This window comes from Felis catus, chromosome A1 (genome assembly GCF_018350175.1).
Source record: "Felis catus isolate Fca126 chromosome A1, F.catus_Fca126_mat1.0, whole genome shotgun sequence".
In the NCBI taxonomy this organism is placed as follows: domain Eukaryota; kingdom Metazoa; phylum Chordata; class Mammalia; order Carnivora; family Felidae; genus Felis; species Felis catus.
The window spans coordinates 15,068,369-15,091,528 of record NC_058368.1 but is presented as its reverse complement, the minus strand read 5'-3'; the positions used below and the strand labels follow the sequence as shown (position 1 = coordinate 15,091,528).

Genomic DNA, 23,160 nt, shown 5'->3' with positions numbered 1-23,160 from the left:
CGTCTCTCTCTCTGTGTCTCTCAATCTCTCTCTCTCTCTCTCTCTCTCTTTTTCTCTCTCTCTTTTTCTTTCTTTCTTTCTTTCTTTCTTTCTTTCTTTCTTTCTTTCTTTCTTTCTTTCTTTCTTTCTTTCTTTCTTTCTTTCTTTCAACATTTATTTATCCTTGAGAGACCAAGAGAGACAGAGCGTGAGCTGGGGAAGGGCAGAGAGGGAGAGGAAGACACAGAATCTGAAGCAAGTTCCAGGCTCCGTGCTGTCTGTGCAGAGCCCGACGTGGGGATTGAACTCATGAATGGTGAGATCATGACCTGAGCCAAGGTCGGATGCTTAACTGACTGAGACACCCAGGCGCCCTAAGCTGCCTTTCTCTTCCTAGGTATTTCCAACTCCTTCACCCACTTCTTTTGGCTTCAATTCTGGTCAGCTCCCAAATCTGTTTTCTCATGCGGACCTGTGGCCTGCCCTTTCCAAGTGTCTGCTGACTGTTTCCACTAATTTAAACATCGCCCTTGTTTGACAGTTTTAGTGGATTATGTTCAATAGCTGTAGAGAATAAAACATAGGAAAATAAAAGGTGAAGATGGAAATTATATTTTTCTTGATTGAATGTGCTTGAAAATAACCCCCAAAGGAAAGAAAGATGCTTTTTGGCTCTAAAATAATGAAGTTTGAATGGCATGTATATTCCATTTACAGAAAAGACTGTGAGTATCTCTTGGAATTTAGGAATTTAAATCTTACTTTGTTCTCTGGAATGTGTGTTTCATTAAAACAAGTGCTTTAGGAGAATCACCAATTTTTTTCTCATTAGTAAACACTTTCCAGCAGGATGAGTGATTGGGAAACTAGGCCTTAAGAATCCTGTCTATTGTTCCTAGAATGAAAAAGAAACTGGGAGGAAAATCACAGTAGAATAGTTATTTGTAGGCAGAACTTTTAAAAATGGCATGACCTTCGGGGCACCTGGATGGCTCAGTTGGTTAAGCATTGGACTTTGGCTCAGGTCATGATCTCATGGTTCATGGGTTTGAGCCCTGCTTCGGGCTCTGTGCTGACAGTTCAGAGCCTGGAGCTGCTTCAGATTCTGTGTCTCCCTCTCTCTGCCTCTTCCTCGCTCTCTCTCTTTCTCTCTCTCAAAAATAAATAAACATTTAAAAACCTTAAAAAAATAGCATGACCATCAGATCTATTCACTACCCTAAGTACTGAGGACAAGAAACTACTAGTTCCTGTCCCTGAGGTGCTTATCGTTGACCATTCGGTCTGCTTGTATAGTCAGTCATGGTGTTATTTGTCACCTTTATTTTATCCTCTCATACATGGCACCTTCTCTGTGCTCAGATATGAATTATGTGGTACTTCTGCTTTTTTTCCTTCTCTTTTAGGCAAAAATAGACCTCTTATTAGTTGGAGATGTCACTGTTCAGTACCTGGCTGATATTGCACAGAAATCCTTTTCACATATTGCAAAAGTCTCCATAACCATCAGAGATGTGGAGGGGGCAGCAGCACTTCTGGAGAATTGCCCATTTGACATGGTTTTCTTGAAGATGACTTCTTTACCAACTGCTGACGAGCTGGAAGCTGCCAAATTAATTAGGTGAACTTCAAAAACGTTTATATTTTTAAAATTTTTTTAAAGTTTTTTTTTTTTTTTTTTTTTTTTTTTTGAGAGGGAGGGAGAGAGAGAGAGAGAGTGTGTGTGTGCACAAGTGGGGAACGGGAAGACAGAAGGAGAGAGAAAATCCCAAGCAGGTTCTGCACCATCAGGTTCTGCACCATCAGCACAGAGCCGGATATGGGGCTTGAACTCATGAACTGTGAGATCATGACCTGAGCCAAGATCAGGAGTCAGATGCTTAACCAACTGTGCCACCCAAGTGCCCTTAGAAACCCATTTCTATAAAAAAAAAAAAAAAAAAAAAAAAACCTTTAAAGATGGTACTGTTTATGCTTTAATTTTTAAGATGAGAGATACTTTCATGGGAAGAATAGGTATACATAGTATTTTTTTTATTGCCAGTTTGGCATACTATTATAAGAATTATCATTTTAATTTAAAAAGTAATTGATGTGGGGGAGCGTAGGTGGCTCAGTCAGTTAAGTGTCCACCTTCGACTCCTGTCTTTTGAGCCCCATGTCAGGCTCTGTGCTGACAGCTCAGAGCCTGGAGCCTGCTTCCGATTCTGTGTCTCCTCTCCCTGCTCCTCCCTGACTTGCACTCTGTCCCTCTTTCTCTCAAAAATAAATAGACATTAAAAAAAGGTAAAACAACAGCAAAAAAAGTGATGTGGGTGAATGTGAGAATTAATTGGTCATAGAAATTTATTTGGTACATAGTACTTACCTTAATCCCATAAGTACTCCTTTTGAATATCTATGTCATTTAAAATGACACATCCGGGGTGCCTGGGTGGCTCAGTCGGTTGAGCATCCAACTTCGGCTCAGGTCATGATCTCACAGTTTGTGGGTTTGAGCCCCGCATCAGGCTCTGTGCTGACCGCTTGCTCAGAACCTGGAGCCTGCTTCAGATTCTGTGTCTCCTTCTCTCTCTGCCCCTCCCCTGCTCACGCTTTGTCTCACTCTGTTTCTCAAAAATAAATAAATGTAAAACAAAAAAATTTTTTAAAAAATGACACATCTTTTCGGAGTTCATTAATTTTTATGGCAGACACTAAGGTGAGCACTCTTAGCTCTGTGTTATATTAGCGATGGACTCAAAGTGTCTCCTTCAAGAGATGTCCTAATGTGGAAAAGCCTCAAAACTCTTTGGATCCCTAGAGTCCAGATCAATATCACCTCCAATATTTTTGTTTCATCTTGTAGCTCCATAGATGTTCTGGTTCTGTTTGACCCACTCTACTTTAGAGATCTGGAGTCTGGTGGTGGGAGAGTTAGGTGCTTCCTTGCCTGACTACATAGGATTTTGAGACATTCTGGATGTTTTTAAACAAGGTTAGGTCAAAATTTCATTCCCCTTCTACGAGAAGATTTGATAGAGAAAGTGTAATTGCAGATAATATTGGAATATACAAGGACTTGTAATAATTGCTGGACAGGCCTTTCAAGACTAAAGGAGAATGTTCAGAGTCAGTATTATCCCTGAATAAAAAGAAGCAAGTGTATTCTGTTAGGGGACAAGAAAAGTTGGAATGGGAAGAGGTCAAAGTAATGAGTTCCTTGTTAAAGAGAGAGGTGGAGAGACGGATACAGCTCTTGGGGTTTCTTAGATTATCTACTGCATTTGTTTTGGCTTTCTCCTGGGAGTACGAACTCTAGACAAACCAGGCAGGCTACCTCAAAGTGGATTTCGTTTCCAAGACATGTTGTGAACTGTCCTTCTTCTGAAGATAAACCTATTTTATTATATACCTTTAAAAAATGACTCCTATGAATAGAATTCCCCTGGCTGGGACCTCATCATAATATTGCATTTATTACAGTATTTCAGCATTTTTACAACAGTGTTATGGGGAGGTGGAACAGGTTTCTTCATCCCTACTTTACAAACAACTAAGGGTGAAGTGGTTTACCTAAGACCATATGGCTTGTTTTTACAAAACTCTGAGGAGAAGTCTTTTCTCTTCATGTTCCTTATAAAAGTCTATAATTACTTGGCTTGTGTGTTGAAGCCCCTTCTTTTACACCTGAGATTCAATATATGCCAAACTTTGTGTAAACTAAAAATACATGTCATTTTACAAGAGCACTGGACAAATCAGTGTGGCTGGTCTCTCTCCCCATTCCAAGAGTGGGAACCTAGCCAGGTCCCTCTGTGGTAAAGGCTTCATATTTGCTCAGTATTGAAGCTACATTTTGAACAGGATGAGAATAAAGTTCTATTTAAGAACAAGTTTTATGTCCAGTTGTAATTATTAAAAGGTAGAAGATTGGAGAAGAGAACATATTCACCGTGTGGATTCTCCCTGTTGCTGGTTCCTTTGCTCTGAATAACACAGCTAAAGATTTCTCAGCAGGGAAAAAAGAAGGCATTAAATATATAGACATGACAAAATAGTATATTTACCGTATGGTTCTACTATTTTGCTATAGAAACATTTGTTTGAAAAGAAAAAAAGGATCATTTGAAAACACCTGGATTTGTTTTTCTTGTCTCTTGTTCCACTATTCCCAATATCTAGTATAGATTTTGACTAATAGCAAGTATTCAGTACCTTGCTGTGGGTATGAGTGAGTGATTGTGTGGATGAATAGAAGAAATGCCATTCAGGGCAGACAGTTCTAGCTTTTGTGTTCCTCCCTAAAAAATGGACAGTTTTCTTTGTGAAATCTGTGCCTTTCATGATACTGACCTCAGAGGCTAGGAATGTCTCTGGAATTCCCTTTCTTGCCCTAAGATCTGTTATGAGTTTATTACTTATGAATTATTTAAACCCTTGTGGAGCATGTTTATATTTTTGAACCTGTGGTTTTTCTTAGAGTAATGAGTCCTATAAACATACTATCCCATTTGTAAGGCATTTAAGCCTTTATCTTTCCTAAAACACTGTATATTTTGAGTTTGGGCTGACATTTAATGACTGAACCAAAATAAAATGTCTTGTTTAGCTTTTCTTCTGCTGTATTTTAGATTTTCCCCCCTTAGATCCTTGTTGTTGTAATACTTCAAAATCTGGATGGGTTTGGCAAGATACACGACAATTCATCTTACTTTTTTCTCTCCGGGTACTTTATGTGTTTTACCAGTTAATGAGGAGCTTAATATAGAGTAGAAGTGTCCACCTTTATTTGCAGTATTAGAGCCCGTGATCACAAATCTATTTATCTATAAGGCATATGGATTTCTATTAAAAATAAGAATGAAGCATGTAGCCTATTAGCTATAGTGTTAGGCTTATTTTAGAATAAAATGTAAGCAGCCTGTTTAATAAGATTCTTAAATTTATTCTTACAGAAGAATGATATTTTCAGCTTGAAGCTAATCAGGGATCAATTTTAATCATTCATAAAAAATATTGGTACTTCACAGACTGACATTCTCAAGAATTATGGCACATCTCAATTACAGGTTAACATTCTTAATAGTACTCCCCAGTTGGGTTTCATTTTATAAATACATTTTTATTGAGCTGGTTTAACTCAAATACTACCTGTTGATAAAACGTATTTAAAAAACACTTTTTAATGTTTATTCATTTTTGAGAGAGAGAGAGAGAGTGCGAGCAGGGGAGAGGCAGAGAGAGAGGGAGACACAGAATCTGAAGCAGGCTCCAGGCTCTGAGCTGTCAGCACAGAGCCCATCACAGGGCTGGAACCCACAAACTGTGGGATCGTGACCTGAGCTGAAGTCAGACGCTTAACCAATTGAGCCACCCACGTACCCCAGCATTGATAAAATATTTTAAGATAGTTTTAGGGTTCATATGCTTAGCTTCAGAATTCTAAAATTGAACCACACTCAAAGAGCAGATACTTGATAATTCAGACACATCCTGATACTTTATCTTCCAAAGGCAGGTATGGAAAATTAAAATATCTTTTAAACTCATCAACAATGTATGGATCCTGTCTGAAATTGTGATTTTCCATTCCATGAAATGTCTCTGCAGTTTTTAGAATTCTGTGGTTCTCGTGAGCTGCAAGCAGTCCAGCAGTAGCAAAGGAATGAGGTTCCATCTGCTCAGTCTACAAATCAAGTTTGGCTCTGACTTTATCTTTCCCATGTAGTTTCAATTGTCTGATCAGTTGACTTATTAATTCACTAAGAAATCTTAGTGAGCCACAGGGGTCTAACAAGTTGTGCTTTTGTGTCCGTAATTCCAAAACATCTTTGACTTGACAGTGCAACTCAGTAAGTCTCATTACTCAGTTGGCATGACCTACCCTGCTGAATGCTTGATAATAAACAAAATAACAACAAAACATGAAAGTAGTTTTACTAAAAACATTATTCTATAATTGATGGTTGAGTATAAGTAGGAATTGCAGAAAATTCTAGGTCTTAATATGCTTAACATCAGGTCATGTGGTGACCCTGACTTAGGATGGTCACAGCAGAAACTCTTCTGAAGAATAACATAATGGGAAGAGAGCACACCAGCCTTTACTATTGACCAGAATAAATTCTCAGAACTCAACTACATGTTATCACAGGTACCCTACTAGTAGTGAGTGAACTTAAGTGTTTTCACATATATAGTAAAGCTCTCAGTTTTCTCACTGAAAATGTTTTAATTGTCATTAGCAAAGAACGTTATTTGTTGCAAGTCCCAAATAGACCAGCCAAGTTAATTTGGCTGCATTTGGCCCACAGACAGCATAATGGATAACTGTACTCAAGGAGACCACTACCCAAAAATGACACTGGCTTTTGTCCCTTGGAGTCCTTTTGACTCTAAAGTAAATGAGTTTAGAAATTTTCCCTGGCTTCATAGGGACTTATAAGACACCATTGGTTCTCTTATTGATGATAGATTTCAGAGGCCAGGACTTTCCTGAGTCTCTTTAGTCAGTTGAGTGTACAGCTCAGCTCAAGACATTTTATATGATCTCCCCTCCCCCCCCCCCCCCCCCCCCCCCCCCCCCAGCTACCAGGGACCAGACCCGGGTATAGTGGCAAGACTAGGGAACTGTACTGCTGCATTTTGAGCTTATAACTGCCTTCAGTTTCAGAGAATACCTGAGACAGGCGTAGGAAGGGACACTAGAATATCAACATCCAATCTTGTATGTAGAGTATGGTCTCAGGAACCATCATGACATTTAAACAGTATATTGTATGAAATACAATGAGGAGAAATGGATTGTCCCCTAATGAATTGCAAATGTTTAAAACCCAAGAGACTTCAACTGAGAAGGTACTTATAAGGTCTCAGAATCTGCAATTTGATTTTGGCATATGAAAGAAGTGCTGTTAATTGGGGTAGATGAAAGAGATGTTTGCCTTGTTTTTGTGTTGCTTTGTTTTAAGGAACATTGACTCATTAGGAAGAGGACTTTTTTTTTCTTTTTCCTTTTTTTTTTTTTTTTGGTGATCCTGGAAACTAGAAACTCTTTTAGCTTATCGATCTGTGGAGAATGTGAATGAGCAGCTGAGCTCCACACCAGTGTGTTGGATTCTGGGAATTCTATTGATTAGTGGAGCTCCTGTACAGCATCACAATTAGCGTTTCGCTAGCAGGGGAAGTATTTGAGTTGGTAATTGATTCTGTGCTAATGACAAAAATCCAGGAATTCCAACACTGATGTAAAGCTTGAAGTTTGAAAGTCATCATGAGGGCATCATATATATTCATATATCCAAATCTAACTTATTTTAATGACAGTAAAATCAATTTGTAAAATGAAAAAATAGACATAGAATATTTCTTTTAAAAATTTAATGTTTATTTTTATTTTTAAGAGAAAGACAGAGTGTGAGTTGGGGAGGGGCAGAGAGAGAGAGGGAGCCACAGAATCCAAAGCAGGCTCCAGGCTCTGAGCTGTCAGCACAGACCCCAATGCCTGGCTCGAACCCATGAACTATGAGATCGACATAGAATATTTCTAAAAGCTAATAATCTGTTTTATTTAAAATTCTCTAATTCTAAAGTGTGCTTATAATTTACTTTTTGTGAAGCAACAAGTAATTTTTATTCCAAAAGTTGAGCTAAACTACCTTGTAAGTTTCTTTCTGTGGTCCTGTTTGTTCAGTCCATCTTTCCCCTCCACTTCTGTTTCCTCATCCAGTAATCATACCTCCATTATGCCCCACTTAAAAATATACATGAAATACTTACATTGTGGCAAGCGACATTCTTGTCATCCACCATGCCAGCATGCCCTCCTATACCAGTATGCTCATGTGCCTTTCCTATTTCCATGTCCAGTCTGCCAGTCTAATCCTATGCTCCCTCCCGTGTATGCCTATTTGATGGTATTATTTCTGCCTGAGCTTCTCATTTCTTCTTAGAAATGTGTATTCTCTCCTTTTTTCTCTTTTAGCCCAAACTCCTCAGAATTCACAGAGCAGAATCAAGCCTGAAGAGACCTCAGTTGTGTGAATGTCACATGTTAGCACTAATCCTTCTTGTCACGTGTTAGCACTAATAATTAGTAAATATTCAGAATTATTTATCTATAACAATTTTTTTAAGTTTTAGATTTATTTTGAGACATAGTGAGGAGGGGAGGGGCAGAGAGAGAGGGAGAGAGAATATCCCAGGCAGGTTTTGCACTATCAGCACAGAGGCTGATACAAGGCTCAAACTCATTAACCATGAGATTATGACCTGAGCTGAAACCAAGAGTTGGATGCTTAACTGACTGAGCCACCCAGGTGCGCCAGAAATATTTATTTTTTTATAGAAAGTTCTCGGGTATGTCTTTTTTCTGCCATCAGTTCTTGCCTGCATAACTGCAATATGGTCTCTCAAATTCACCCCGTGCCACCACATAGGGTGCACTCTGCCTGTCTGTCCCATCATAGAGTGGCCTTTTTAAAATGCAAATACAATCATGCCAGTAACTTAATATCTGGTATTTTAATATTTTGGGACATTTGAATACCAAATGTCTAATTTGGCCCAAAGGCCTATGTACCCCTCTGGTTTCAACATATGTGTCCCTCCCTCAGATGCTCTGTACCATATTGGGCGTTTTCACTTTCTCAAACTTACCTATTCTCTATACCCCAGGCCTCTTCCCAGGGCCTGTTCTGTTTGTCCCGAATGTACTTTACTGCTTCTCTGAGTCTGCTCTCTCCCCAGTTCTACCTTTTGTGTGGCTAACTCCTAGTCAGCCACAGAGGCATTCCTGCCTGGAAGCCTGAGGCTGCAAAGTAGGTTAGTTCTCAAGTAGGTACTCCCACCAGCCCCTAAGGCTTTCCTTCACAGCACTGGGCACATATTTGACTACTTCATTGATTATCTACAGTGATTTCTTCAATGTCTGACCCCTTCAAGAAACTATTAACTCTATCAGAGCACAGACCTTGTTTTCCTGTTTATGATATCCCCCAGAGCCTAGCACAGAGTCTGGCATATAGAGGGCTCTCAATATATATATGACTCAGATATATAAATCTCATATACAGGGGTGCCTGGGTGGCTCAGTCGGTTGTGCGACCGACTTCGGTTCAGGTCATGATCTCAGGGTTTGTGAGTTCGAGCCCCGCGTTGGGCTCTGGGCTGACAGCTCAGAGCCTGGAGCCTGCTTCCCATTCTGTGTCTCCCTCTCTCTCTGCCCCTCCTCCACTCATGCTCTGTCTCTCTCTGTCTCAGAAATAAATAAACATTAAAAAAAATTAAAAAAAAAATAAATCTCATATACAGTTGACCCTTGAACAACATGGGGTTTAGGGGCATGAATGCCTTGCACAGTCGAAAATCCATGTATAGCTTCTTTTTGTGGGGGGTATTTTTTTTATTGTGGTAAAATCACATAACACAAATTTTACTATCTTGTCCATTTTTAAAAATGTTTCTTTATTTTGAGAGCATGAGCAGGGGAGGGACAGAGAGAGAGGAAGAGAGAGAATCCTAATAAGGCTCTTCAGTGCGAGTGTGGAACCCCATGCAGGGCTCGAACCCACCGAATCGTCACCTGCACCGAAATCAAGAGTCAGATGCTTAACCCATTGAGCCACCTAGGTGCCTCCCATCTTGTCCATTTTTAAGTGTTCAGTTCAGTAGTGTTAAGTGTATTCACATTGTTGTGAAATATGTCTCTAGAACTTTTTCATTTTGTAAATCATAAATTCTATTCCTGTTAAACAAGTATTCCTTTACCCCTCCTGACATCTTTCAGTAACCACCATTTTACTTTCTATTTCTATGAATTTGACTATTTTAGATACCTCAGATAAATGAAATTATATAGTATTTTTGTGTGTGTGACTGGCTTATTTTACTTAACATAATGTCTTAAAGGTTCACCCATATGGTAGCATTTAACAGATTGTTCCTTTTTAAGGCTGAGTAATATATTCCATTGTATGTATGTAACACTGTAATGGTTAATTTTTATTTTTATTTTTTTAAGGTTTATTTATTTTTGAGGAAGAAGAGACAGAGTGCTAGTGGGGGACGGGCAGAAAGAGAGGGAGACATAGAATCTGAATCAGGATTCTGAGCTCTCAGCAGAGCCTGATGCAGGGCCTGAACCCACAAACCACGAGATCATGACCTGAGTCAAAGTTGGACACTTAACCGACTGAGCCACCCAGTTGCCCCTGTGATGGCTGATTTTTATGTGTCAACTTGATTGGGTCATGGGATGCCTAGATATTTGGCAAAACATTCCTCTGGATGTGTCTGTAAGGATGTTTCTGAAATATTTTCACACCATGTTCACAGCACTATTCATAGTAGTCGAGAGGTAGAAGCAACCCAAATGTCCATAGACAGATGAATGAATAAATAAAATGTGGCTATATTAATCAGGATTCTTCAGAGAAACAGAGCCGGTAGGATGCTGATCAGTCTATCATCTATCCATTTATCTAGAGATAGGGAAGAAGTTGGTTTCTTTTAAGGAAATGGCTCATGCGATTATGGAAGCCAAGATGTCCCAAGATCTGTAATTGGCAAGCCAGAGACCCAGGAGAGCCAACGTGTAGTTCCAGTCCAAATCTAAAGGTCTGAGGATCAGGAAAGCTGATGGTATAAATTTCATTTGAAAAGTTGGCAGGTTCAAGACTTAAGAGCCGATATTTCAGTCTGAATCTGAAGGCTGGAAAAGGCCAATGTCTCAGCTCAGTAGTCAGGCTGGAGGAGTTCTCAGACTTTTTATTCTACTTAGGTCTTCAATTAATTAGATGAAACCCACCCACTTTAAGAATGGCAGTCTGCTTTATTCAGTCTTTCTCAATTCAAGTGTGGTTCTCATCTGTGTGTAACTTTCGACTCTCCCCCAAAATTTACTAATAGCCTGCTGTTGATCAGAAGCCTTACTGATAATTTGGCAATTAACACATATTTTGTATGTTATATGTATTATATACTGTATTCTTGCAATAAACTAAGCCAGAGAAAAGAAAAGGTTACTAAGAAAATCATAAGGAAAAAAAATACATTTACTACTGTATTATACTTTATCCAAAAAAATCCACATACATGTGGCCTGGCATAGTTCAAACCCATGCTGTTCAAGGATCAACTGTAATGTAATTTGGAGCATGGCATAATGTGCCTTTATTTTCAAATGCGTATATAAGATAATATAACAATATTATATAGTGGGGGTTCTTCCAGGTCCTGTCTTAAGGGAATAAATAATAACCACACATAACTACATATTAATATAATAAGTGATACTTTAAGTATTATAGAATAGTTATTTTTTCTTAGGCAGTTTAGCTTAGCAGTTTAGTTCTCTTTATTTTTAATTTTTTAAATGTTTATTTACTTTTAAGAGAGAGACAGAACGTGAGCAGGGGAGGGGCAGAGAGCGGGGGAGACGCAGAATCTGCTTCAGAGCCTGATGCAGGGCTTGAACTCATAAACTGCAGGACCATGACCTGAGCTGAAGTCAGATGTTTAACTGACTGAGCCACCCAGGCGCCACTAGCTGTTCTCTTTAGTCTGGCTCACAGTAATAGTCTCCTTGGAAAATAATTTCCTTTTATTCAAAGCCAAAGTTCAGTACCCGTTAAATTATCAGAAATTCCAACTTCCTGAACTCCTAAGTATAGTTTATTGTAACACCACATTTCTATTATTTATTGTTTTTTTTTTTTTCAAGCATATAAAAGTATAATGAACTTGCCTGTACCCATAATGCAGCTTTAACAGTTATCAACCCATGGCCAATCTGGTTTCATCTCTGGCCCTTCCAGTTCTCCCACCCCTGCTGAACTGGTGAACTATTTGAAGGCAAATCTAAGATACCATTTTCTTTTATCCATAAATACTTTAATAAATACCTCTAAAAGATAAGGACTCTTTTTAAAAAATAACCGCAATAACAATACACACCTCAAAATTAATAACAATTCTTTAATTTTGTCAAATATCCAGTGTTCAAGTTTCTGTGTTTATGATTTTTTATTTTTTTTAAAGTTTTTATTTAAGTAGGCTCTACCCCCAATATGGGGCTTGAACTCATGACCTTGAGATCAAGAGTTGCATGCCCCTCTGACTGAACCAGCCAGCCACCCATCTTATGATTTTTTTAAACTGTTAGTTTATATAAATCAAGATTCAATTATCCCTTTCCTTTTTTTTTTTTTCTGTCTTACTCTTTATTTATATGTATTTTTAATTTTAAAAAATTTTTTTTTTCAACGTTTATTTATTTTTTGGACAGAGAGAGACAGAGCATGAACAGGGGAGGGTCAGAGAGAGAGGGAGACACAGAATCAGAAACAGGCTCCAGGCTCTGAGCCATCAGCCCAGAGCCTGACGCGGGGCTCGAACTCCCGGACCGCGAGATCGTGACCTGGCTGAAGTCGGACGCTTAACCGACTGCGCCACCCAGGCGCCCCTATATGTATTTTTTAAAGGGGCCATTTGTCTCACCCAGTTTTTCACATTCTGGCTTTTGCTGATTTCATCCTCACAGCATATTTTTTTAAGTTTATTTAGTTATTTTGAGAGACAGAGAATGTATGAGCTGGGGAACAGCAGAGAGAGAGGGAGAGAGAGAAAATCCCAAGCAGGCCCCTCACTGTCTGTGCAGAGCCCCGACGTGGGATTCAATCCATGAGATGATGACCAGAGCTGAAATCAAGAGTTGGACACTCAACTGACTGAGCCACCCAGGCGCCCTATTCCCACAGCATTCTTTAAAATATTTCTCTTTTCCTTAAATTTCTTGTAAACTGGTGGTTAGCTCAAGAACATGGATAAAAATTAGGCTTTTTTTTTAAACAAGAATAAAAGTGGTTCATCTTTTTTCCATTGCTAATTTGAGATGCTACTTTTACTAAATTCCATATTAATGCCATCATTTGAAGTTCTAAAGAAATAAAACCATTCTGGTTTAATTCTAAAGGTAAAATATTGAATCCCAATTTTTCAAATGATGATTTTGCTTCATTTTAACACTTTTTTCCTCTCAGATTTGGCAAGAAGAAAAATATACATTTGCTGTTTGTTTTTATAACCCCTGAAAACTTTAAAGGTATGTGCCTGTTGTATATATTATGTTTTTTCTATAAATAGAAGTCATAAGGTCAATATTTAATGCAGAAGTTCTTAGGTTGTGTTTCAGGGCATGGAGCTGATGTTACTTTAATTGAACCACTGACAATCGAAAAAATGAGTATTGTGGTAAAATACTGGAAAACATATTTCTCAAATACCGGTGAGTGAAAACCAAATTTCTAAAGGTTTGAAAAATTCTAATTAAATGCTCCAAAAACTATATATATACATTTTTAAGTTGGTATTCCACTTATGCTTTTTATTTGCTGAGGATTAACTGTGTGCTGTGTACTGTAAAGAACATGTAATCCTTATTAATCATAGTCTGAAGGAAAAAGTGTAAATAAAATAAAAGGAAACATATGTTCCCTACCTGTGAAGAAAAAATTTACGTGTTCCAAAGTTTAAAGTGTGTTGCACAAGGGCAAACAGTGTTGCAGCAGGCACAGGGTTTTTCTTTTTAGTGCCCTAGCTGTTACCATCATTTCTTGCTCTTTAAAATGGAATTAATCATGCTGTGTCATTGTATGAGTGTCTAAAAGCCAGGGCCACTAACCTTGAATCTTATACTTTCTGCTTGCAAAACCCTTGCTTATAAATTAGTTTACTTCTGTAAGTTGCTAGGGTGGTTGTTCTTTCCGTTTTAGATTTTTAGACCTAGGTAATTACTGTCAGTGCTTCAATTAGACCTCACATTTCAAAACTCTTCACCTACATTGTCTAATGTGTATCACCAGCATCTAAACACTTAAGCTAAATTAGCTTTAATTTGGCTCATGAAAGGACAAACTCCAACTTCTGAAATTAAATTCTACTGAAATCATTGTGGTCAATGACTATTTGTGGTTTTTCTAGGCCTGGGATATTAGCTAGGAATCTTTTAAAATTAAGATGTTTTTTTCTTAAAATGGGCCTGAAAAACACTTTCAGGATTATCCTGTGTAAACTCATACTCCAGATGACGTAGGACTCAGTACACTCCTCTTTTTTTCATGTCCTTTTTTTAATATTGAGGGCAGATTGGTGAGTCTGTTCTATAACATTCCAATGGCTTTCAGCCCCTGAGTTTCAGAGTTCTCCCTGGAAATGGCTAACTGGTGACCCAAATCCTCTTTGCAAACTCTTGTTTGGTTCTCAGTGGAAATAGAGCAGCTGTTCGTCACCAGCTGTCTAGCACCTTCCTATTGGTCATAACCACGTCTGCTTCTGGTCATCTCATGTTTGCTCTGAAAATGAGCAGCTGCAAAAAAAAAAAAAAAAAAAAAAAAGAAGGAAAGAAAGAAAAAACCATCAGATGTCATATTTTGACAATACAGCTGCCTACTGCAGACTCATACTTATTTTCTGTTAAGTATGACAGTTACCTATAAAAACTTAATTAATAAATCTCAGTTGAATGTGTTTTAAGCACACCTACCACTAAGTTACTAGAATTTGGTTCTAGAATTTGGTTGATGTCTGGAGTGAATAGAATGTAGTATTTTCATTTTGCTTTCTAACCTGGGTGGTTTCCTGCTTTATAGACTGAAATCTATAAAATGCATTCTATTTAAAAAATACTGCTTTGTAAACTCTGTTGAGTAAAAAGTGGCAACTGCTTTTTGTTCAGGGCTTGTATGTGTGATTAACATCGTCCCCACCAGTGATGTTAGAATTAAAATAGTCCCCCTTTAAAACTTTCAGTTAAGAATGAATATTCTGTGAAGCCTGAAGAACCTGGATTGCCCATGCAGAACTCCTGCAGTGAACACTTGGGATATTTTTCTACTGACCTATTTGCTTGGTTAGTTTTGTTTTCACTTTTTCATAATATAAATTTTTACTGGGTAATTTCTGGAGAACTCTGTGTGTCAACACAGAGCCTGATGCAGGGCTCAAACTCACAAGCTGTGAGATCATGACCTGAGCCAAAGTCAGACGCTTAACTGACCGAGCCACCCAGGCACCCCTAGGAAGTACTTCTTAACAATCCTATTTGATCACAGGGGACAAGGGTGAATTGCAAGGTAGTAAGTTCCCCAACACTGGATGTGGTAGAGTCTGAGTTACCATTAATCAGAGTTAAATAATAGCAGCAATATTCAAACTTTTTAGAAACAGTAGAATCTTCTTCAGAAAAAAATTTTACATATAACCCCAGTATTTAAACAGACAAGAACAGCCTCAGATGTTATCCACCTACCACTAAGCTTCTCCCTGATGTCTTTTTTGAACTTATGAATCTGTCCCCTCAGTTAGTGAGAAAACAACCCTTAAAAAAGGTCTCTCTATCTCTATCCCCATCCACCCAACCCCCCACCCCCATAGATATTAGAGCTGGTATTCAAAACCTGCATTGGATAGGCAGTTGAACTGGGGGTCAGACCTTTCTTTATCTGCTTATAAAAATTCAATTTTTGTGAATTTCTTTCATTCACTTTAAGCTGATTTCCAAAGGGATTTTAATTTTAAATAGAGCATAGAGCTACAATAAACATAGCTGCTGGGGACATGAATGATGATGGTGAGAATTTTGAGTCAGTCACTTCCGGAATTTGTAGAATGTGACCATCAACTGTTTGTAGAAATGTGACCATCTACTATTTTGAACAAGGAAAAGACTTGGCAACCAATAAGTGTGGTTAAACCAAAGATGTGCTCACTTAAGTGGTGCAAAAATATCAACAAGTTTCTTGATATTTTAACATTTTAACATTTTAACCAGAAAGAAATTTATTGTATTAAACTTTATCTGGGATATGAGATTGGGAAGGGTTTTGGAAGGCTTTGTAATTTTCTTGTATTATTTGCAATTTCTTTTTGAACCCTCCTTGTCTTGAATCTTTGTTTTGCTTCAGAATTCTACCACTACAAATAAAAGTAAATTTTCAAATTAAGTTCTGTCTCTTGGGATAAAGGAGATAATATTAGTTTATTTGTTTCTTAGGGAATTATTTAAAAAAAATTAATCAAAATGCATGGAGAAGTTTTAGAAAAATGGTAGAGCCAGAAAATATCCATAAATGGAGGATATCTGACCTTTGCTGATCAGGTTGGAATAGTGTAATGTGACCCTCTAATCCTTTGTGGTTTTTTCCTATTATACACCTTTTGATACAGTCATATAATTTGGAGAGTCATAATCAATGAATTCAGAATATTTTAATACTGCTGGTATCTGTTACTCTTTATCTGTATATTTTAGAGTTTAATCAATCATGGATTTGTGATGATCTTGATCATAAATTCTTTAGAGTCTTTGAAATAAATATTCTTCACCAAGTATGTAAGGTAAAGTGCTTTGGTATTTACCGCACCTTTACATGAAGCAAGGAACTTAGAAGCACCTTTGATTAGTGTATTGGTGCTGATTGTTTAATATTGTCTGACAATTTTCCTCTGAAATCTGTGACATGATTTTCTCTTGTTTCTAGCTCTGAATCACTAAGAAGTGAGATTGGGCTTGAATTAAAGGCTCCATTGCCAGAGTTTGAGAAAAGCAAAAAGGTTTCTCTTCTTCATTCAAGCAAAGAAAAGCTGAGAAGGTGAATTATGATACAACCCTTTTTTAACATTATTCCTTTCTAGGAAGAAATTACTTTCATGAATTTCATAACGTTTTGTATTACTATTAAAATCTCTGTGAGGCTAGTTAATCTGGCAACCAAATATGTGCCACTAACTCATTCACTCATTCATTCATTCAAAAAATATCTGTGAGTATCTGATATGTGCCAAAGGGTGACTGGAGAACTTAGATAAAAAAAAATCCTTGCCTTCGAAATCTTAGTCTAGTGCTCAGACAGACCTCTCAATAGGATGTTACATAGAAAATTATGTTCTAAGTGTCATGATAGAGAAGAGCACATAGTAACCACACTGGGAAAGTTACCTAAGACAGAATAAGGGGGCAGGAAGGCTTTCTTGAGAAAATGATCGCTAAATTGAGCTTTAAACAAAAAGTGACTATTAATTTGTTTTAAAAGGGGAGGATGTTTCATGTAGCAGAAAGAGCAGGTATAGAGACTGGCAGAATATGAAAATTCAGTGAATTTATGAAACTCCAAGTGTATCCATGTACTTGGCTATAATGGCACAAGTGGGAAGAGGCAAGAGATGAGAAGTAGTAGCCAAGGATTGTGCTCGTCATGTTAAGAAATTTGAATTTGAATCTGAAACTGTTGGGGAGGCACCAAAGGGTTTTAGCCAAAGAGTGATATGATAAGATTTGCACCTAGAGTGAACACTCTAGCAGGATGTTAGAGAGTGAGTTGAATCCGGAAGCCTGTGGAATCTGTAAAAAGAAGTGATGAAATCCTGAACTATGGTTTTAGAAATGGGATAAGGAGGAATAAACCATTTGCAGATATACTAAGTAGGTACATTCAGTATAAGCATGGATGCAGGAGGAGTCAAGTGTAACTTTCAAATAGATGTTGCATTCACCAACTGACTGGGAAGTCCAGGAGAATGGCAGTCTGGCAGTGGGAGGTGACTTTTGCTCTTGTTGGGTGTGAACACTCCAGGGGAGTTTCCATGAAGCTGTCCAGTCAGAATTGACCCTTAGGTTCTAGAGAAAGATCTAGGCTACAAATATGGACTTAGAACTCTCAGGATACAGCATCTACTTGAAGCAGTGGTTGTAGGGATGGATATGATGAGTTTGCAAACCATGTAAAGAAGAGATAAGTGGAAAAGAGAACCTTGGGAAAAATCTATTTAGGGTACAGGCAGCAGAGAAGAAATAAGGGAGAAAGGAAGGAGTTACTAGGAAGATAAGCCAAGAGGGAATGGAATTGAGGCGACCAGAGAAGAGTTTCCTAAAGGAATGAGTGTTCAATGACGTGGCACAGAGAGCAAGTAAGAGAAGAACTAATAATTAACTGTATTTGTCAGAGTCTAAACATCATTGGTCTTGGCAAAAATAATTTCATTGGCATGATTAGGGAAGAAGCACCACTGTGGAAAGATAGAGAATGAAAGGCAGGAGCCTAAGTGGAAGGAAAGAAAATGAGGGTGTGTGATAAGTAAAAGGGGATCTTGGGTAAAATGAAAAATGTTGATAAGATTGGGCCAGACATGAATATGTTTTTATATTCCAAAAGAAAATACCTGGAAGAGAGACAGAGGTCGTGAAGATACTCGTGTTCTGATGATCTATAGTGTAAAAAAATGACATATCTATGATATAAAAATGAAGCCAAAATTTATTGGCTTGATACATGGTTTTATGGATCAGCAATATGAGCAGAGCTCAGTGGGCAATTCTGTCTACATGACATCAACTGGGGTCACTTGGTAGTATTCAGCTAGTGGATGGTCTAGTCAGGATGATCTAAGACCTTATGTCTGGAGCCTTTGGAGGGATGGCTAGAAGTTTAAGCTCAGCTGGGGCTATCAACTGAAGCTTTTCCTGCATGGTAGTCAGGCTTTTTACATGGCAGCCCAGGGATCCTAGAGAGTGTTCCAAGAGACAGGGAGAGGAAGCTGCCACTCTCTTGAGGTGGGGGACCAGAAACTGGCCCAGTGCTACTTCTCCTGTATGTCTATCGGTCATAGCAGTCACAAAACCTATCCCAATCTAAAGGAAGGGTACATAACCTCACCTCTCAGTGGGAGGAAGGTCAAATAATAGTAAAAATCCCCTATATCTAGAGAGGGGGTTGGTGATGGACTTAGCATCCCTAAGTAGGTAGAAGCTTACGGAATCTATAACCAGGTGGAAGAACACCTCTTCTAAAAATGGAAAGAAGAAGCTAAAGCTAAGTGTGGATAAAGATGAATCTTTTCATGAGGAAAATTGAGTAATTTTTGCCAAATGGCCTGTGTTATCTGCTGAAGATTAATGGGAATGTGGTAGGGTTTGGTCTTGATGACATGGACTAGTGGATGGCCTAGTTTAGTCCAAAAGACCATCACTCACGTTTGCCACTTTGGCTGAGTGAAGACTTAGGGGGGACCTGTTGGCTAGTGCTGTCCCATAGATTTCAGTGATCTGCACTGAGTGAGAAAAACACAGTGCAGGAGTATTTTTAAAACTATATATTACACATTTTATATTCTAAGATTGTGTTTTCCATACTTTATTTGGTGTTAGAATTTGTGATATTTCTGAATGGCTGCAATGAAAGGATATTGGGAGATGCTACCTCTCTTTCATTGTTTTTCATGCCCAGATCTGATGTGAGAGTGGAGGGGCACAGAGAGAGAGAGAGAGAGAGAGAGAGAGAGAGAGAGAGAGAGAGAGAGAGAGAGAATGAATCCCAAGCAGGCTCTGCACTGTCAGCGCAGAGCCTGGTGCGGGGCTCATACTCACAAACCATAAGCTCATGACCCGAGCCAAAATCAAGAGTTAGATGCTTAAGCAACTGAGCCACCCAGGTGCATCTGGACACATTTTTAGTTAATACATAAGACTTGAAAGAAGTCTTTCACTTCAAAGTGCTCATAAGAGGTCACTTTGAGTTGTGTCTCAGTCAAAGGATGAAACTTTACTCAATCTGTTTGCTCCACTATCATTTAAGGATACAGGTCTCATATTTTCCTGCCCTCTCCTAACCTCAAGTTCCTAAATTTGATGTTAGAGCCAGAAAGATTTGAGAAGCAATGAACAAGGCTAGATCCATAATGTTTGCTAATATACTATATAGTCTCAGGAATATTAGAGCATTTAGGATAAAACGTTACACTTAATTGATATCAAGATTAAATCAGTATCTGTAAGAGGTAAGTTGCATGTGTTTAAGTGTTTGGTTTGATGGATTTATTTAATTTTATTTTTATTATTTTTTATTTTGGAGAGAGAGATATCCCATGATCCTGGGATCATGACCTGAGCCAAAATCAAGAGTTGAACGCTTAACTGACTAAGCCACCAGGCACCCCTGGTTTGAATTTTAAAAAGATGGTTTGTTACCCACAGTTCCCAAGAGGAGGAGGTATATCACACCATTCAGGAATACATAGGGAAGGGCCAGCATTGGTCATGAGGCAGACAAATGCATACACCCATCTAAACCACAACATTGCCATTATCAGAATGTTCCCTTGTGTATTAAGCATGTCTTTTTTTTTTTTTTTTTTTTAATGTTCACTTGGTTTGAGAGAGAGAGAAAGAGAGCAGGGGAGGGGTGGAAAGAGAGAGAGAGAAAGAATCTGCAGCAGACATTTTGCTGTCAGCACAGAGCCTGATACAGGACTCAAACCCACAAACCGCGAGATCATCACATGAGCCAAAATGAAGAGTTGGATGCTTAACCAACTGAGCCACCCAGGCACCTCCAAGTATGTCTTTTTATTCTGATGTTTTGACATCAGGTACCTTATTGACCATGTAGAGACTGCTCATCCCAGCACTAGCCAGTTTCTAGAGATAGTAAATGATTTGCTGGTGAGCATGCCCTGCATATGTACAAACTGACCAATCTAGAGACCATCCACACCCATTCTCTCTATCAGGCTCTTATGCTCCAGGCCAATATTTCCCTGCTCTTATCACCTCATGGTGATGTGCTACCAACCTGGGACAGCCCCTACATCCCACAGCCTGCTGAAGTTATTCAAACTAGCCAATCCTAGGCCTGCTTACCCACCTAGCCTGTTTCTTCTCTCAGAAACCACAATAAACTCTCTTACCCTTGTTTTCTTTCCTCTGACTCCTCCTGCCTCCTAACTGACCCTGGTGCTTCCCCATGTGGCCTTGCATAGTGTGAAGTGGCCCCCTCCTCTTGGGAACTGTGAGTAACAAACTCTTTTTAATGGTGGTCATCTCCTGATCTGTTGGCCTCACCATACCTGAATAATAATAAAACCTGCATTTTAAATCATCTCATGTTCTTTCCTGGTCTATCCTTTCGCATCTCCTAGCAACAGCTACTATTCTATCACTATAGATTTGTTTTGCTTGTTCTAGAACTATATATTAATGGAACCATCAATATGTACACTTATGTCTGGCTTCTTTCACCTAGAAAATGTTTTAAGATTCATTACAGTTGTGTGTTTTAGTGGTTTGTTCCTATTTATTGTTGAGGAATATTCCGTTGTGTAAACATACCACATTTTGGCTATTCATTCTCTGGGTTTTATCTATTAAGAATAAAACTACTGTTGGCGGTGGGGGATGGGGGGGGTGCCTGGCTGGCTCAGTTAATAGACTGATAGACTAATAGAGCATGCGACTCTTGGCATAGAGCTTACTTAAAAAAAAAAAAAAAAGAAGGAGAAGAAGAAGACTATGCACATTATTTTATATATGTTTTATGAACCTACATTTACATTTTTCTCAGAAATAGAGTGGCATATCACAGGATTGGTGTATGTTTCTTTTTAGGAGACTTCCAAGCAGAAATCCAAAATAGTAGCACCATTTTGCACTCCCACCCGCAATATATGAGAACACTAGTTGCTCCATATCCTCATCATTTGGTATTGTTAGTCTTTTCCATTTTAGTCATTCTTGTGGTTGTGGAGTATGATCTAATTGTGATTCTAAATTTGCATTTTCCTGATGATTAATGAGGTTGAGCAGCTTTTCACATGTGTTTGGCCATTTGTATATCTTCTTTTATGAACAGTCTGTTCAAATCTTTTGCCCATTAAAAAAATGTGCTTACTTGTGTTTTTATCATTGAGTTATAGGAGCTCTTTAATATTCTGGATTCAAATCCTTTGCCAAATTTATGTCTACAAATATTTTCTTCTAACCTGTGGCTCACTATTCTTTTTTGCGAACAGTCACATCTTTTGATCAGCAGAAATTTTCAAGTACAATTTATCAGTATTTAAAAATATGCTGTCTCTATCCTGTATCAGCAGCCATTGCCTACCACCAAGTTCAATTACATGCCCCTATGTTGTCTACAGGATGTTTTATTTTATAGTTTTAGCTTTTATGATTATTTATCTTAATTTATATGTATGAGATGAAGTGATTGTTGAAATTTTTTTTCAGATGCAGATTTTTAAGATTTTGTTGAAAAGACTTCCCATTCTTTAGTGAATTGTTTTGGTACTTTCATAAAAACCAACTACCATATCAGTGTATTTCTAGATTCAGATGGAGATTTTTAAGATTTTGTTGAAAAGACTTCCCATTCTTTAGTGAATTGTTTTGGTACTTTCATAAAAACCAACTACCATATCAGTGTATTTCTAGATTCCCTGTTTCACTGACCTACTTTTCTTTCTTCTTCACTCCAGTAATACACTGTAGTGATTATTTAGCTTTTCTAGTCTCAAAAATCAGATAAAGTCTTCCAACTTTGTTTCTCATTTTCAAGTTGCTTTGGATATTAAAGGTACTTTGAATTTTCATGTAAATTTGAAAATAAGCTTGTCAATTTCTTTCTTTTAAGGAAATCCTGTTAGGATTTTTTTTTTAAGTTTATTTATTTATTTTGAGAGAGAGAAAGAGTGCGTGCATGGTGAAGGGGAAGAGAGAGAGAGTGAGCGAGAGAGAATGCCAATGCAGGGGCTCAGTCTCACAAACTGTGAAATCATGACCTGAGCCAAAAGAGTCTGATGCTTAACAGACTGAGCCACCCAGGTGCTCCCGCTAAGATATTGATTTGGATTGTGCTGAATCAGTAGATCGGTTTGGGGGAAAATTGATGTTGAACAGTATTGATTCTGGCAGTTCATCTCTCCATTTTTAAAAAGATCTTTATTTCAACAGTGTTTTGTAGTTTATTATTTCTGAATGTTTTGGGAAGTTTTAAAACATTTTGTTTTAAGCAGTTTTTTTATTCATATTTCCAAAATTTTCATAAGTAATATCTAGAATTAAATTTATTTTGTATGTTGACCTAGTATCCCATGACCTAGCTTTATCTATTCATCACTTCTAGTCATTTTTTTAGATTTCTCACATACACAATTATGTCATCTGTGAATAAAGACATTTTTCTTTCCAATCTTTGGCTATTTCTATTTTTTACCTTAATGCTTTGGCCAGTTTTTTGAATTAGAAGTGATGAAGGTAAATCCTTGTTTTGTTTACAGTCTTACAGGGAAAGTATTAGGTCTTTTACCATTACACATGATGTAGACTCTGTTTTTGTACATGCCTTTTATTAGCTTAAGAAAGTTTTCTTC

At 38.0% G+C, this 23,160-nt stretch overlaps 1 protein-coding gene across 5 annotated transcripts in view; it reads left to right on the top strand.

Annotated features, from left to right (window-relative positions):
• Window positions 1-23,160, top strand: part of SOHLH2 (spermatogenesis and oogenesis specific basic helix-loop-helix 2) — a 54,414-nt gene that overhangs the window by 11,929 nt on the left and 19,325 nt on the right. For 3 of the 5 annotated variants that reach the window (XM_045051980.1, XM_006927229.4, XM_019825441.3), the window contains exons 2-6: window positions 1,386-1,600; window positions 13,002-13,063; window positions 13,142-13,246; window positions 14,770-14,869; window positions 16,500-16,610. In XM_045051980.1, coding sequence (XP_044907915.1) covers window positions 1,386-1,600; window positions 13,002-13,063; window positions 13,142-13,246; window positions 14,770-14,869; window positions 16,500-16,610 — 593 coding nt within the window. Of the gene's footprint in view, window positions 1-1,385; window positions 1,601-13,001; window positions 13,064-13,141; window positions 13,247-14,769; window positions 14,870-16,499; window positions 16,611-20,772; window positions 20,908-21,397; window positions 22,319-23,160 lie in introns of those variants that run through there. The other 2 variants (XM_045051990.1, XM_045051985.1) reach the window with 2 other exon arrangements.